Here is a 15,893-nt window from a genome sequence, read left to right on the forward strand (position 1 = left end):
GCCTGATTATGCGGCGTATGGTACACCACGGGTTGGCTAGTACTAATATAATCACAAAATTCAATGAATTTAAAGAATAATAATTATCTTTTAATATTTAGTTATATTCCTGCTTACCGATCTCAAGGTATATAAATAATGCAATATCACAATCCAATCAGCAAGAGACCTATTGTGGAGAGCTTTTTAGCATGTCAGGACCAAAGATTATAACCAGTCAAGCCACAGATTGTGATGAACAACAGTAAAGATTTTGTGGAGTTGTAACTCAAGTTTTACTTTGAAACGATTTGAGAGTTGCTCTTAATATGGATGAAAATACCTTTAAGAAAAGTAATCAAAAATAACTGCTGTCCTATAGATGTATTTATTTTTTTAAGCTTATTTTACCATGTCCGTGTTTTCCTGTATTTGTGTCTCCCTATTTGATGATTATTATTGCTGTTGTTGTTATTGTTGGGTTATTTTGACTATAATAGCCTGAAATGTTTTGCCCCCTTCTCCCCACATGTTTGTGATGAGATGATGCTCATGTCCATACATACAGCTCATGACTTCTATAAATATTTTGCTTTATAAAATGCATACAGAATGGGGGCCCAAAAACAAATCTTAAATACCTCCCAACTTCTGCTTGTTGAGCGTGAGCACGTCATATCATTAATATTGTGTTTTGGGGATCATGCAGAAGTATTATCTCTAAGATAACATGTTTTAAAGCAGTATTTTAGCTAAACAGACACAAATTATGTAGTTTTGTTAATTATTTTCACTCATTTTTCATGTGCACCAAATGTTATGTTGGTCTATTCACACACAACCTGTAAATCTGGAAATAAAATAAAGTAACTCTTGTGGTCTATTTTTTAATTTTTAAAAATAAAACAAGGTTCTTTTTTGTTGCTTTTAATATATGAACATGTAATGATGATGAGAATTAACGGATGATTTACAAAAGTCTTCATATACAGCAGGGGTGAGGAATGTTGGTCCTGGAGGGCTGCAGGTTTTTGTTCCAAACCCGTTGCTTAATTAGAAACCAGTCCTCGCCAATCTAAGACCTTATTTAATTTTAGGGCTTGCTAGTGTTTTAAATCTGCAATGCCAGATTCTTCTATTGTAGATTTTTTTTTCCTTTCCAAGGATATTATCCAATATGATTTAAAGCCTAAAACAGTAATTCTCAGCCCTTCACTTTTTTTTCTCTATTCTTGCCTTACCAAACAGTACACGGTGGATCCACAGACGTGTAAACAGAAACAAGTTAGATGGAGAACTGCTGGCTGCTTTTTCATTTGCAGCTTACTGCTAATGAGGATTAATTAAAAGCAGTGAAAGCAGCTGTTTAAGACTGAAATAATTAATTAAGGGTGCGGAACCTTAACAAGCTAGACCACTAAAATGAAGCGTCAAAATGTCACTTGAGAGTAAATGCTTCATCAGCAATAATTAGCTCCTCATCTAGAAACTGTGTTGGAGCAAAAACCTGCAGCCATGGCGGCCCTTTAGGACGCCATTACTCATCCCTGATATACAGCGTATATCAGCACACATCATACACATTTCTGTGGTTATTTGTAAATATATAAATATACATGTATGTGTCTTCTGTCCTATCTACCATATACAGTCAGCCCTATTTCAAAAGATTTTAAATAAAAAATATTTTTGCATATATGATTCTACTTCTACGTGCCTAGTATAAAGTTATTTTGTATCCGAACCTCTTAGAATTAGGTTATGAATTTCTCAAATTTTACTCAAAAGGAAAAAACAAACCATCATGCTGAATGAACACTGTTATGGCATTTCATTGTGTTATTCTCATGTCATTTGTTAAACTTACCCCATCCTAGGAGATAATACCAGTGCAAGTGCTGCTCTTCAGCAAATACAGCCACCACAATAAGTGTATGAAGGTAAATCCCCTCACACAGCATCCAGAAATAGTTGCATCCTAGCATGTACTGATGAAAAAAGTGAAGAACCTTACAGCCAACCTGCAAGACAACAGTTTTCAGCAATTTATTTATAGGAATAAGCATGTAAAATAATCTGCTCAAAGAAAGAGAATCATTTGCAAACAATAAAGCTGGTGGGTGTGACAGAGCAAGATAAAGAGGACAGGAAGATATGGAAAAAAAAAAACCAGATGATCCGCTTTGGTGACTCCTAATGGGAGCAGTCGAAAGAAGAAGAAGAGGAAAGGAGGGTCTGTTTAGTTATAAATGGTGATGGGTTTGTGACTATTATGATATTTGGCATTAAACTTGTGTAAAGTAGAATGTTGGTTGGTCTGTAAATCTGTAATTATATGAGTTAGGGTGAGCATGTAATACCACTACTCCCGAGCCAATTCCATGTGAGCTTACTGACATGGTGTCTCATCTAGATTTGTGTATCAAACGCAATGGTGGACACAATTTTCCCTCTGACTCCAGACTATACTGTACTTTGAATCACTTCCCACAAAAATCAACACACTGTAAAGCAAAACAATAATTTGGATAATGTTTTTAAGTATTTTATGCATTTTCAGGCGTTAAAAGCTTTACAAATTATATTTAAGTATGTTGTGTTTCGTCCATTATTCTTTGCAACTCTTTTAAGTAACAACCTGATTTGGTCATCTGGTATGAGTTGTTAATATAATTATAAACTTTAATCAATGTTGTTTTATTTGTTACTGTAACATTTTAATAATAGCAGTTATTATATTTATTTTACCTGGCTTTGTAAGAAAGAAATGATTTTGTAAACTGCCTTTGGTATCACTACCTGTGGTATATTTCATTAGTATTTTTAAATGGATATATCTGCTTTTCATATTAAGTCATTTCTGTGTGCAGAAAAATATATACACCTAACCCTTATTGGAAAATAATGAAAAAATGTACAAGTCACATATCCAGTACACAGGGAGAGAGCTTTAATTAAATAGAAAGGAGTAAAAAAGCTTTATAAGAACAGAAAGACACAAAATAATAAATAACACCGTAAGCAGCAAAAATAACCTTTTGCATTTATATTAAAATAAATTATTTTTGAATTATACCATAAACTATAGCATAAATCAGAATTAAGGTTTGTCCTTATAGGATCACATATAACTTTTTAAAAATCTAGTTTGGTCCAAAATTTTAAAAACGTTATAAGTTAAATCAGCTTCAGTAACACTGGGCACCTTTAAGACTGAAATGACATCCTTGTAAATCAGAGTGAAAGGTTTTTAATATTGTGTGTTTGGTGAACTTATCTTGCAGAAGGTATGTTTCTAGTAAGGTAGATTGTTAAATAGCTCTTGGGAAAGGCAAATAAAATTAACAAAAAAATTAAATATTTTGTCTATATTAATAGTAATATTTTTATTGCTACGTAACTTTGTCCTTGACCAATCATAGTGCTGTCTAGTAAAATTTTATGTAAATTTAAAAGAAAGCAGACTTCTATTAAACATAAAAGAGAAAAGAGATTGAATTATAATATAAAATTGATAAAAAAAAATTGTTTACTGAGCACATCTGCCTTGACTCAGTTTGTCTAAAATGTAGCCAACATTATGCGTAAATGTGAGAGACGCACAACCTTTGGTTGTATCCCATTAAGGTGTAATCAAATTTTCATGATAGCTTTGCTATACTATTAGCTTTCCATCTTATCTGAAGAATCCAAATGTGCCTGCTCTTTTATTGTGGGAACAAGATGTACTGTGTCAATTACAGTTACAAAAAACACTCAATGGGAGGACAACAGAAATATTTGTAATGTCTGGCAGCTCTTTTTGAGAATTGTTCCCAAGCAATACATTTTAAAGCAACCATAGCTGTAAACCTGTCAGTCAACTGTCTGACCTTCTTCTTCTTTGTATTCATTTTGGTGTGGGTGTGGTGATTAAATATGACAAATGTTTTGAATAAAAATGTACTTCTGTACTACTTTTTATGAAATTAAAAATATGAACCAATTGTATACTTTAATGACCCATTTGAAAAACTCTGACAGCCTAAGTAACTCTAAATAGGGGGATCACTCTTATTATACTCCCATATGGACAGCACAATCAAAAAAAAACAAAAAACTTGAATTACTTGCCTTTGCTGTCAGATTATTCTTATAACTTTAAGGTAAACCGTATATGCAAAACTGAAAAATCCTATCAGGGTCTTCTGCAGTTAAAGATTATTTTCTTGTATTTAATTTTTTTTAATGTGTGATGTTCTTCGTGCTTGCCTCTAAGGATGCCATCTAGTTGTGCTCCACATGTGATGAATTGGTGACATAGTAGACAATGTCTTATACAAGAATGAATGGCTGGGGATGTTTCATATTCATAGCCTCTGGTCTTTTGGAGTGTGCCTTGCTGTTTCTCTTTACTGTCAAGGTGTCAAGGTACCTTTGCCTCCACATCTTTAGTTGTAAAGGAGTCTTTGCTGATCAGTTCCATTGTGCTGTCAACTTAAAAGGTTGAACTGAAATAAGATATAAGCTCCTTTGATAAAATGGTTTACGTTTGTGGAGAGCTGCAGACTGAGGTCTAAATGGAATCCTTTTTCATCACAGGCACACTTGTGTTTATTCATACTGGGACAATTTAAAACTCACAGCAGCTAAACACTTATTTGGAATATGAGAGGAAAATGAAGAATCAGGAAAAATCTATAAACTCCATGTAGACTTTTACAACGGTAGGAATAAAAAACTTTCTACTTTTGAGACAGCAGTCCCCACCTTTTAACCTGCATTTTATATTTGTTTCAAACCTGCTAATTCCAAAAGAGAGGCATGAGGAACCAAAGTTAGTCCCTGCAATATTAGATACAATTTATAAACTGAAATGACAATTCATAGTATATACCAATTCAATTCCTGGAGCTGGAGTTACACACAGCTCTAAGGACACAAAAACAGAAAAGGAAACAGAATAACAAATAGCAGAATGGGAGTTCACTAAATTTCATTTTGAAAACAGGTTATCTTGACTTAACATTATTAATGAAATAAAAGAGATTTAAACTATTTAAATAATTCAGGTGTGATATACAGTATATGATTATGTACTATGAAGGATTAATTAATAACTCATCTAAATTTTTTTGTAAGGAAAATATAAATGATTTGTTGTCATCTTTCATTTTGCACATTGATTTTTCAGAACTTTTCAGTTGAGTTAAATCTGTAGCTTGGCATAGATTTTTACAGTTGTCTCATTTATATACTGCTCAAAAAATTAAAGGAACACTTTTTAATCAGAGTATAGCATCAAGTCAGTCAAACTTCTGGGCTATTGAGCTGGTCAGTTAAGTAGCAGAGGGGGATGTTAATCAGTTTCAGCTACTTTGGTGTTAATGAAATTAACAACAGGTGTGCTAGAGGAGCAACAATGAGACGACCACCAAAACAGGAATGGTTTAATGGGTGGAGGCCACTGACATTTTTCCCTCCTTGTTTTTTCTGACACTTAATTCACTAGTTTTGCATTTGTCTATGGTTAGTATCACTGGTAGCATGAGGAGATACATGGACCCTACAGAGGTTGCACAGGTAGTTCAACTTCTCCAGGATAGCACATAAATACGTGCCATTGCCAGAAGGTTTGCTGTGTCTCCCAGCACAGTCTCAAGGACATGGAAAAGATTCCAGGAGACCGGCAGTTACTCTAGGAGAGCTGAACAGGGCCTTAACCTATAAGCAGGACCAGTATCTGCTCCTTTAGGCAAGGATAAACAGGATGAACACTGCCAGAGCCCTACAAAATGACCTCCAGCAGGCCACTGGTGTGAATATCTCTGACCAAACAATCAAAAACAGACTTCAGTCTCCAGTGGGTCCTGTGCTCACTGCCGAGCTTGATTGGCATTTGCTATTGAATACCAGAATTGGCAGGTCCACCACTGGCACCCTGTACTTTTCACAGATGAGAGCAGGTTCACCCTGAGCACTTGTGACAGACATGAAAGTGTCTGGAAAAGCCGTGGAAAACATTATGCTGCCATTCAGCATGACTGGTTTGTTGGTGGGTCAGTGATGGTCTGGGGAGGCATATCCATGGAGTGACGCACTGACCTCTACAGGCTAGACAACGATACCTTGACTGCCATTAGGTATTGGGATAAAATCCTTGGACCCATTGTCAGACCCTATGCTGGTGCAGTGGGTCCTGCGTTCCTCCTGGTGCACGACAATGCCTGGCCTCATGTGGCAAGAGTATGTAGGTAGTTCCTGGAGCATGAAGGAATTAATACCATTGACTGGCCTCCATGCTCGCCTGACCTAAATCCAATAAAACACCTCTGGGACATTATGTTTTAGATCCATCCAACGCCACCAGGTTGCACCTCAGACTGACCACTACTCAGATTCAGTGATGCCCTGGTCCAGATCTGGGAGGAGATCCCCCAGGACACCATCCATCGTCTCATTAGGAGCATGCCCTGATGTTATCAGGCATGCATATAAGCACATGGGGGCCATACAAACTTCTGAATACGATTTGGAGTTGCTGCAATGAAATTTCAGCAAAATGGACAAGCCTGCCTCGTCATTTTTTCTCTTTGATTTTTAGGGTGTCTTTGAATTCAGCCCTCTGTAGGTTCCATCAAACAACGTGACATCCTTTCGTTCCTAACACATTACCCAGTCCATATCAGTATAGATGTCCAGCAGGATTTTTTCCCATTGAGATCTGATGTGTTTTGAAAGTGTTCTTTTAATTTATTGAGCAGTTTACTATTGTATACCTCACTCCTTGTTTCTTGACGGTCAACTCATCTTTATGTTCTTAACATTAGCTATTCTTCATATGTCAAATACATACTGCGTGAAATGTACCTTTAAAATGTATTTATATTTACTACTAGAAATATAAATAAAAAAATGAAATTGCAGAGAGTTTACTTGAATTGAATTAAACTTTTCTGAAATTCCAACTCATTTCCAATTCTGATTCCTGTCAGCCCCCTTAATTCTAATTCAAATTCCTCGGTTGAATTGGAATTCATAAATTCATTCATGAAGTGACCCTAACCCTGCTTGAATGCAACACTAGTCTATGTTGGGCATACATCTACACTCACAAATGCTGGATCAATTTAGAATCATCAGAGGTATGAATGGTTAAAAAAGCATAAGGCACTATATAAAGAAAAAAGGATGAATGGTTTGAATTAATGTGAACTTTCTGTTTTCATTACAATGTTGTGGAAAGTTATCCGAATTGAATCAGCTATAATGTAGAAACCAACTTTAGACTAAGCTTTAGTCCATTACAGAGTACACTAATATGTGTTTATTCATGTTGGTCCATTTTAAGTAACGAGGTACTATAATATACAATTCATTGCGATAAGAGAAAAAAAATAAAACAGAGTACCTGGTGACAACGTGTTAATGTGGAGAGAGTCCGCACCAAGTATAAACCCAGGTTCATGAAGCAATGACAGCAGTAAAATTAACCAAACAACACTGATTCCAGCAAGGGACAGTAGCTGCCAGGCCATTTAACAAACTTTTCAATTACTAACTAGTAAAACGTTCTGCTCCAGCTCCTTAGTGAAAAGAGAAGTACAACTTCATAAAGCTAAAATGGGACATTGTACTTTGCTTGATTAATTTTAATGCTGATTCCTTACAATCAGTTCAAAAATACCCATTTGGTGAAAGCAAGCACAGATGATTTTTTTAAAGATTATTTTTGCCTGGATTCTGTTGGATTAGACACTGTTAGAAGAGGGCAGGATTGAGCGCAACAAAGGACAGGAAAAACAAAGCGAATGTCCGGTTGTGAAGTAGTCCCCTTGTTTATTAGAAAGTGTTAGGATTTTACTTCACTTGCTGGCAAACGTTTACTTTCCTCAGATGTACACTGTATTTTCAATACTATTTTTAAGCATCCACCAAAACAAACTTAATAAATCAGGAAGAAGTATATGTTGTTTTTACTGAAAAACTTGAAATGCCACATCATATACAAAATTTTTTTCTCTGTATAAAGACATCCAAGGCCACCCCTTCCTATATGCAGATCACACACTGTGCATGGGGCCCATGATCAGAGGGCCGATGTTGGGAGGTGATGTTGGGGATTTGCAGATTCAGGAGCTTCGCTGTATAGCCAATTGGATTGCACGATTTTTATCACATGATTTACTTGACTTACCTGACTTACCCACAACCCTAATCTTAACCACAGTGTAACCGGGGTTGTTGCGTAACATCACTTAAGCATAATGTAAAGGTGGAAGGGAGCTCTGAAGGTCCACAGCTTCACTCTGCTGGAGTTACTGCTACTTCATGAATTGTCAAATTAATGTCGTTGACATCATAGTCACCTGTTATGATAATTTTCCATTAATGAGGAGGAGTACAGAAAGAAAAATTGAAAGCATGAAGAAGTGGCTTGTGCTGCACTTGCAGGTGTGTTTAGAAATCTAAATTTGTCAAACTTCCAGTAAGACAGCTTACGTTACATCAGATGCCACTACACTAAAGCTAGAGGTTTACTGGACTAATGGAGTAGCATAAAATAGTTTTGATATCAAGTGTTTAACAGGTATCTAAAGTTATAGTACCTAGCAGACACACAGGTGAGGATTATCTATTACCACCAAATAGCCCTTAGGACCTACACACATTCTGAAAATCTGCTAATGTCAGTCGACATATGAAGTGTTCTGAGTGTAGTTGCATTGAGGACACGTTTGTAAATTTCACCAACACACACGTGTGGTTCTCTTGCTCACTAGTTAGTTATCAGCTGAATTGTGGAAAATCACCATGCAAGCAAAAAGAACAATCAGCTCAGATTAATTTCAATTGTTAGTTCATTTTGCTGGCAGCTAATATTACTGATTTATTTATTTCCTTATTGCTGTCTGCTGTCATTGGCAGGACAAAATGCAGTCTAGATACATTCATAAGTTTATCTGATATATTCAAGTGTTCATTTTTTAAATGTTTAAGTTTTCAGCTTCATTTTGACCCATAATTTACTACATTAAGCACGTTTAGTGATAGTGGTAGTTTTACTTTTATTATTATTTGTATTGTATACATTAGTAGTAGTAGTGGTAGTGGTAGTATTAAAATTGTTTTTGTTGTTGTATTTTGTCACAAATTATATTGTTGGCTATATCAAGTAACAAAGAGTAACAGCACACTGATATCTTAGACCATTATTTTTATTCTTATTATTGCTAGTTAGGCCTTCCCTGGATAAAGGAAACAAATTAATTGGGAAATCATTGCCATTAAATTTCATTGAAGTCCAGATCTATGGTTTGCCCTCTGGACTGAAGCAACCTTCCCAGTTACCAATTTTTCAAAACTTAAGCTTATCACAAAATAATTGAGATCATCCATGGCACAACAATGTATAAGCAGCTTGGCTATCATCAGCATCAACTCTGACCTAACACACATCACTATCATATGATGGCGTAATAGATGACTTTGCCATTCAGAAATTGTTGTGCGGTTGTGATATGCAACAAAGACTGAAGAAATCCCTAAACATTTACTTTCAAAATTTGATTGTTTTAAAAAAAGCATTTGTATTTGACATTAAAAGTTATAGTTAAGCGTGTGATGTGTGAATGTGGTGAATTCAGGTTAGGGGTGGTAGAGGCAAGAAGACTATACTTAGGGCCTCAGTTCAGGTAGGGGTGACACTGAACTCATCAAGCATTGCCCCAGCACACGTATGACTACTAGAGTCACATCTTCCTACCATGGTGACATTTCAAAACACAGCATCATTGTCCTTATAACACCAGCAAAGAATCCAGTGCCATATGTGTCTGCAAATCGGTCCTTAGCAACTAAACAATAATTGAACAATCTCCGTAATGACTGTGCTGACAGACCTTACCAACACCCTAACAATGTGTTAACTTGCCAGAATGCTCATTGTCAACAGCATAATACTAATTATTGATTTTTTCAGCCACCATTTCAACTGCGATTTAAATTGGAATATGAAAAATAAAATTTGATCAATATATTCCCCACAATGAACCTAACACTACTTTTGACTAATCTTGGATTTGTCAGTAATCAGATTGCATGTATAAACTGATAAGAAAGATAATTTGATTTCTGAACTGCATGTCATAATAAATGTCATGCTTTTATTTCTGTAGCGTTCAATATTGTGGCTTCAAACGTATAATGATATGCGAAGTAAGATGATGAAAGAAATAATAATTATTTTCCGTTTCCTAGCTTAAACATCTGTAAAAGCGGAAAATCATTCAGATTTAATTTAACCTTCTGTGCTATTAAATCAATTTTTGCACTAAAGAGCTGATGAGAGGTCTTATGATGAACAGCAGCTGATGTCAAGAAAAGCCTGGCAGTGTCCTTAATTTCCCTTACTAAATCTCAATACAACAGATAGACTGTAACAGGGTAAAGGGTAAGCAATGAATCATGTAGCAAGATGGCTTAGGTGTTAATTATTTATACTTCCTCTTTTACATAGATTGTAAATTAATGCAAGTTCAGTGTTTTCTTGGTGCCAGGTAAAATTTGAGGAAATGCGTGAAAGGATGCATTAAAATAATGAAACACCAATTTGTGCGTCAGCAAAAGGAAAAGAAGAGGCTGTTAAGCCCTTCAAGTAAAATACTTCAACTCAGAGAAAATTTAGGCTTGAATAAATCCATTTACCTGTTTTCAATTCTTCTTACATTCTATTTGATGTAACAAAGGAATAAAAGCCTATCCTAGGTTTAGGAGTTTAAATATATTCTGTCACTGAATAACGATCAAGAAAGTAAAAATCTGCAGCAGTTTTGACTAGAGGCAATGCAGCTTGAGAAAACCTGAACAATTTACCTATAAAAATAAATGTATCAGGTAAAAGTAACTCATATGAAAACAAATATATAGTCTTGCAATTTTTTTATGTAGTGCCAATAAAAGTTATTCATCCCCTTGGAACTTTTCAGATTTTATTTTATTTAATATTGAAATATAGAAGAATTAATTAAGCGTTTTTTGCCACTAATCAACAGAAAAGGCTCTTTACTGTCAAAGTAAAACAGGTCTCTCAAAAGTGTGCTAAATTAGTTACAAACATAAAACACAAAATAATTGATCACATTAGGTTTTAACCCCTTTCAAGTCAGTATTTAGTTCGATGCACCTTTGACAGCAATTTTAGCCTTGATTCTGTGTGGTTAGGTCTCTCTTTCTCTATTATCCTTGCATATCTAGATACTAAATTTTCCACCATCTTTCTTTGCAAAACTGCTCAAAATCAGTCAGGCTGCATGGAGATCACAAGTGAGGAGCCTTGGATTGAAATCTGTAGTCTGATTCAGATACTCTAGGACATGAACACTGTTTTTTTAGCCATTCCTGTTGTGAGTGCCATGGAGAACAGATGGGCATCCCAGCTGAATGATGACATTACCTTGGGACAAAATGGAAGGTGCCAGGGGATTGACAAGCAGAAGCTGGAGGCCAGGATCAGTTCCATTCCCCATATATTAGGTGGTAGTGGTCTACTGGAGGTGTCCTGGCTTGGACACCTGCAGGGGTTCATGGGAACTGGAGTCTGGAAATGCAGCACTATTGGGGTCCCTTGATGCCACAAGTAGGGCGCTGATAGGGGAGTACTACCATAATTTTCATGCAACCTGCAATAATTCCCTACATGTCATGCTGGCTCACCAAAGCCTTTCCGGATCAAGCATAAAATAAGCCCACTGCCTTACCTCTGTGAGTGAGAGTCAGGTGGCATTTAGTGACACTCAACCGGAGGTGGAATAAAAAGATTGAATTTCTTTATTTGTATGGCTATTGGCTGTGTTTCGCTGTATTTTATGGTATTTCTTGGATTAAAAAGTCATTATTTGAACCAGTGACTGTATTGGACATTATTGGGTCTGAGGTTTGGGAATTGGTGACATCCCATAGTGGTTACACTATGTACCTTTGGCTTTATGTTGTTGTTTTGCTGGAAAACACATCTTCCAAGGCATACATTTCTTTTAGACTGCATCAGGTTTTCTTTAAGAATTTTCCTGTATTTTGCTGCATTAAGTTTACCTTCTACCGACACAAGCCTTCCAGGGCCTGCTACAGAGAAGCATCCCCACAGCTTGATGCTGCCACCATCATACTTCTCAGTAGGGATGGTGGATTTGTTTTACAATATACTCCACTTTGCTAATGCCTAACATATTGTTTAGTCTGATGGCCTAAAAGTTCAATTTTAATCTCATCAGATCATACAACCTTCTTTCATCCGATTTCAGATGACGTTATGTGCTTTCTGGCAAATTTTAGATAAGATGTCACATTTTTTTTTAGCTTTTCCACTCTTCTTCCATTATTAGTGATTAAATTAACTGGACTCTAAGGGATATTTAGTGACTTGGGTATTTTTTGTGTCCATCTTGTGCTTTTCAGTCACTTTTTCATGGAGTTGGTTAGAGTGTTTTTTGTGTTCATTGTGTATGTTAGGCCACAATCCGAATTAGACCTTCCAAATGCTGTGCCTTTACAGTATAATCAACTGAAACCCCATGACTATTTTGTATTTACAATTAATTTAGACTACTTTGCTTTATGCTTACTTTTACATTAAAATTGAAAAGTATCAAAACAAGAAAAATTAAATCCACTTTGATACAATGTTGTTGTAGAGGTGCTACATGATTAACGTAGTCATAAATGTATTTTGTGCTGAGTTCCGTCTTTCATAGTGCTGTCCTGTTTACCTGGTCTATGTGTCTATGTACTGTAAATATGATACCCTGGAAACATAGGGGGAAGGATAACACTGTGGAACTATGGTCAATCATGATAATTTGTCTTGTCAATCCCATCACCTGCATCCAGGCACTATTTAAACAGGAGGACAAAAAGAATCCTGTTATATTATACCGCCAATTCATTACAGCACCAGAAGAAAGCAGCAATTCAGATCATTTACACTTTTTTCTACTTGCCACTTTCAACGCCTGACAACTTCACCTTTACGACATAAAACCCTGGGATTCAGGATTATGCCAACGCACCAAGGATAAGCATGGTGAGACTGTTTCTTGTTGTTTGGGGAGAGAAGCAAGCCAACATTTTCATCCATATATAACCGCATTTAGGACACTTTTTCAGCTGAACAAGGTTCACAAACATTATTCATTTTCCGTTTAGTCTTCTGTTTTCTGTGTGTCTCATTGATTTCATGTTCAGTGTAGGGTCAAGGGAGGGTTTGTGTTGTATATTAACTTTTTGCTGCATCTTTTTATTATTACACTAGCAAAATACCCGTGCTTCGCAGCAGAGAAGTAGTGTGTTAAAGAAGTAATGAAAAAGAAAAGGAAACATTTTGAATAAACATATTCCAGGTGCTACGTGCCCTCCGGGCAGAGATGCGGGTACTGGAGAGGAAGGCAGTCGCGGCCATAGAGGACCTGCGGATGGCGATCCTACGGCGCGGCGCTGGATTCTCCAGCCGGAGCGACATGGCAGGGAAGGTAGGTTTCACCGTCCCCGTACAGCATGAGGGAGGGTCTGCTGAACATGGCTGTGATTCTAAAGATCAGCTTCGGCGAGGGGGGAGTCCGTGAGGACGCTGAGTGGACGCGGGCTGCTAAGTGCCCCGGGTCCTAGCGCCCTCCGCCCCGAGTCGGCTGCGGTCTCGCGTCACACTGTAGGGATGCAGATGGGAAAGAGGCTCTTTCTTTGTAATAAGGAGTCTCAAACCGTCAGGACGTCCCAGAGTGACAGGAGAAATGGCAGGCTGACTGCCGGTTCCTCCGATACGAGAGGACGTGGTGCTGGGTGCTCACGTCCGGTTGCTGGCCGCCCTCTTCAGGGGCAGAGGGAACCCGTGAAGTCAGTGGGGAGGAAAGGACGGAAGGTGGTCCCGTCTGTTACATCAACAGGAGGGACATGGAATCCATGGAGGGGGTGCCGAATAGGCAAGTGCCGGGGTGCCTGCCCCTTTGTTTCTGTGTGTTTCAGGACCGGACCCCGGACAAGCAGTAGGACCCGCTGCGTTGGGAACCTGCCCTCAGAGGACGGGCCGTCTGCTTGCATGACTCTCCGCTGGCGAGGGGCTGCCGCCATGGCTGATGGAGGCTACGGAGGAGCGAGTTGCTCCAACCAAAGGGGCGCGAAGACCTCAGAGGGGGTGCCGAATGAGTGGGTGCCGGGGTGCCGGTAAGAGGGGGGAGCGCAACCTGTGCACAGGAGGGCACCAAGGGCTGGTGCTCAGGTCGCGTCTCCGCCCCAATTCCTAACAGGACCAGACCCTGGCTGTCCTGAAATAGGACCCGCTTCGGGGGTGTGCTGCCTTCGCGGGACGGGCCGCTCCTCCCGAGTGGTATTCGCTGGCTGTGGGGCAGTGTCAGGGATGCTAGGGGCGACGACCCGGCCGGGACGCTGTGAGGGACCGGATGTGGGTCTACTCCCACTCTGGATCACGTGGGGGCCGCCTTTCTGGTTGCTTTGGGGGCCACAGGTTGAGGGCATGGAAGCCCCACCCTGTAGGGGCCTGTGGTCACCGCCAGGAGACGCCCCAATGTCTTGGGGACCTGTTACCTCAGCACTTCCGCCACACCAGGAAGTGCTGGGGGGAAGAATTAAAAGGGAGAACAGCCGGCACTTCGCCACACTGGGGTGTGGCCAATAAAGGAGTGTCGGGAATCACCTGGAGCTCATCTGGGAGAATATAAAAGGGGCCGTCTCCCTTCATTCAAGGCTGGAGTTGGGTGGAAGCAGGATGAGGCAGAAGAGAGTGTGGAGGTGGCCCGAAGAGAAGGCACTTGTGTGGCCAGGACTGTGTGTTAGGGTAATTGTGCACGGACTGAGTCTGAGTGACTTTAATAATTTGTAAATATTGTAAATAACAAACGTGTGGTGGTGATTAAGAACATGTCCGCCTGTCTGGGTCGGCTCCACAATATATATATATATATATATATACCCTTTGGGGTGCGAGCAACTGTTGCTGGGGGTGCCAGAATCCATCGAGGAAGAAAAATGAAAAACATTATTTGTACAAAATCTTAATTTATCTATCCATTCCTAAATAATGAAATGGGCAGGGTATTTCGTATCAGTGCAATACGCTGCTGTTAAAACGGATGACTTCCGCTCTTACGTGCAAGTCTGCGTGGGTATTATGAACTATCGTATCTGTTCTATTTAAATTTCAAATATAAGTACTTTTTATTTAGTCGACAGAAATATCTTTGGTAGGAATGTAAGTTAAATGTAGTTATCACTGCATAAAATTTTCTTCACCATAGAAATTTAAAGACTAAATTCGACTTACATTCCAACCAAAGATATTTCTGTTGACTAAATAGAACCTATTTATATCCAAATAGAACTTGAAAAGATATATTTTTTCGAATCTGATCTCGCATTTTAGATTGACTTGACGCGCACTGCATCGAGCCCGCGTGTTATTGTGCTTTCGCCTGCCTGCCTCAATAAGTTATCGTCGCTTCGCTCTTACTTTTTTACCGTTCATTTAATCATGGCTAGTCGCAAAAAATTTAGAAAATGGAAGGAGGATTACACTGAGTATGGCTTTACCAAAGCAATCATTGATGGCAAATAAAGTATCCATTATTCATAAATCTTCAATTTGTGATCTGTCCTTCTGCGTTAACCTCATATTTTTTCATACTTCTCAAACCAAGGGGGTGCGAAATCGGCATCGTCCGTCACAGGGGGTGCGAGGGTAAAATGAATTGGGAAGTGCTGATATATATGTATGTGTGTATATATATATATATATATATATATATATATATATATATGTGTATATATATATATATATATATATTTTGAAGTAGTTTTACTGTCACATAATGCAAAGAGTACGCGACACAAGTTTCGCCCTAATTTTGGGCTCATCAGGCATACACACT

At 38.2% G+C, this 15,893-nt stretch overlaps 1 protein-coding gene across 5 annotated transcripts in view; it reads right to left on the reverse strand.

Annotated features, from left to right (window-relative positions):
* The window catches only part of calcr (calcitonin receptor), a 401,799-nt gene that overhangs the window by 27,553 nt on the left and 358,353 nt on the right, over nt 1-15,893 (reverse strand). For all 5 annotated transcript variants that reach the window (XM_039736983.1, XM_039736984.1, XM_039736981.1 and 2 more), the window contains exon 8: nt 1,847-2,000. In XM_039736983.1, coding sequence (XP_039592917.1) covers nt 1,847-2,000 — 154 coding nt within the window. The remainder of the gene's footprint in view (nt 1-1,846; nt 2,001-15,893) is intronic.

Source organism: Polypterus senegalus, chromosome 15 (genome assembly GCF_016835505.1).
Source record: "Polypterus senegalus isolate Bchr_013 chromosome 15, ASM1683550v1, whole genome shotgun sequence".
Classification (NCBI taxonomy): Eukaryota; Metazoa; Chordata; class Cladistia; order Polypteriformes; family Polypteridae; genus Polypterus; species Polypterus senegalus.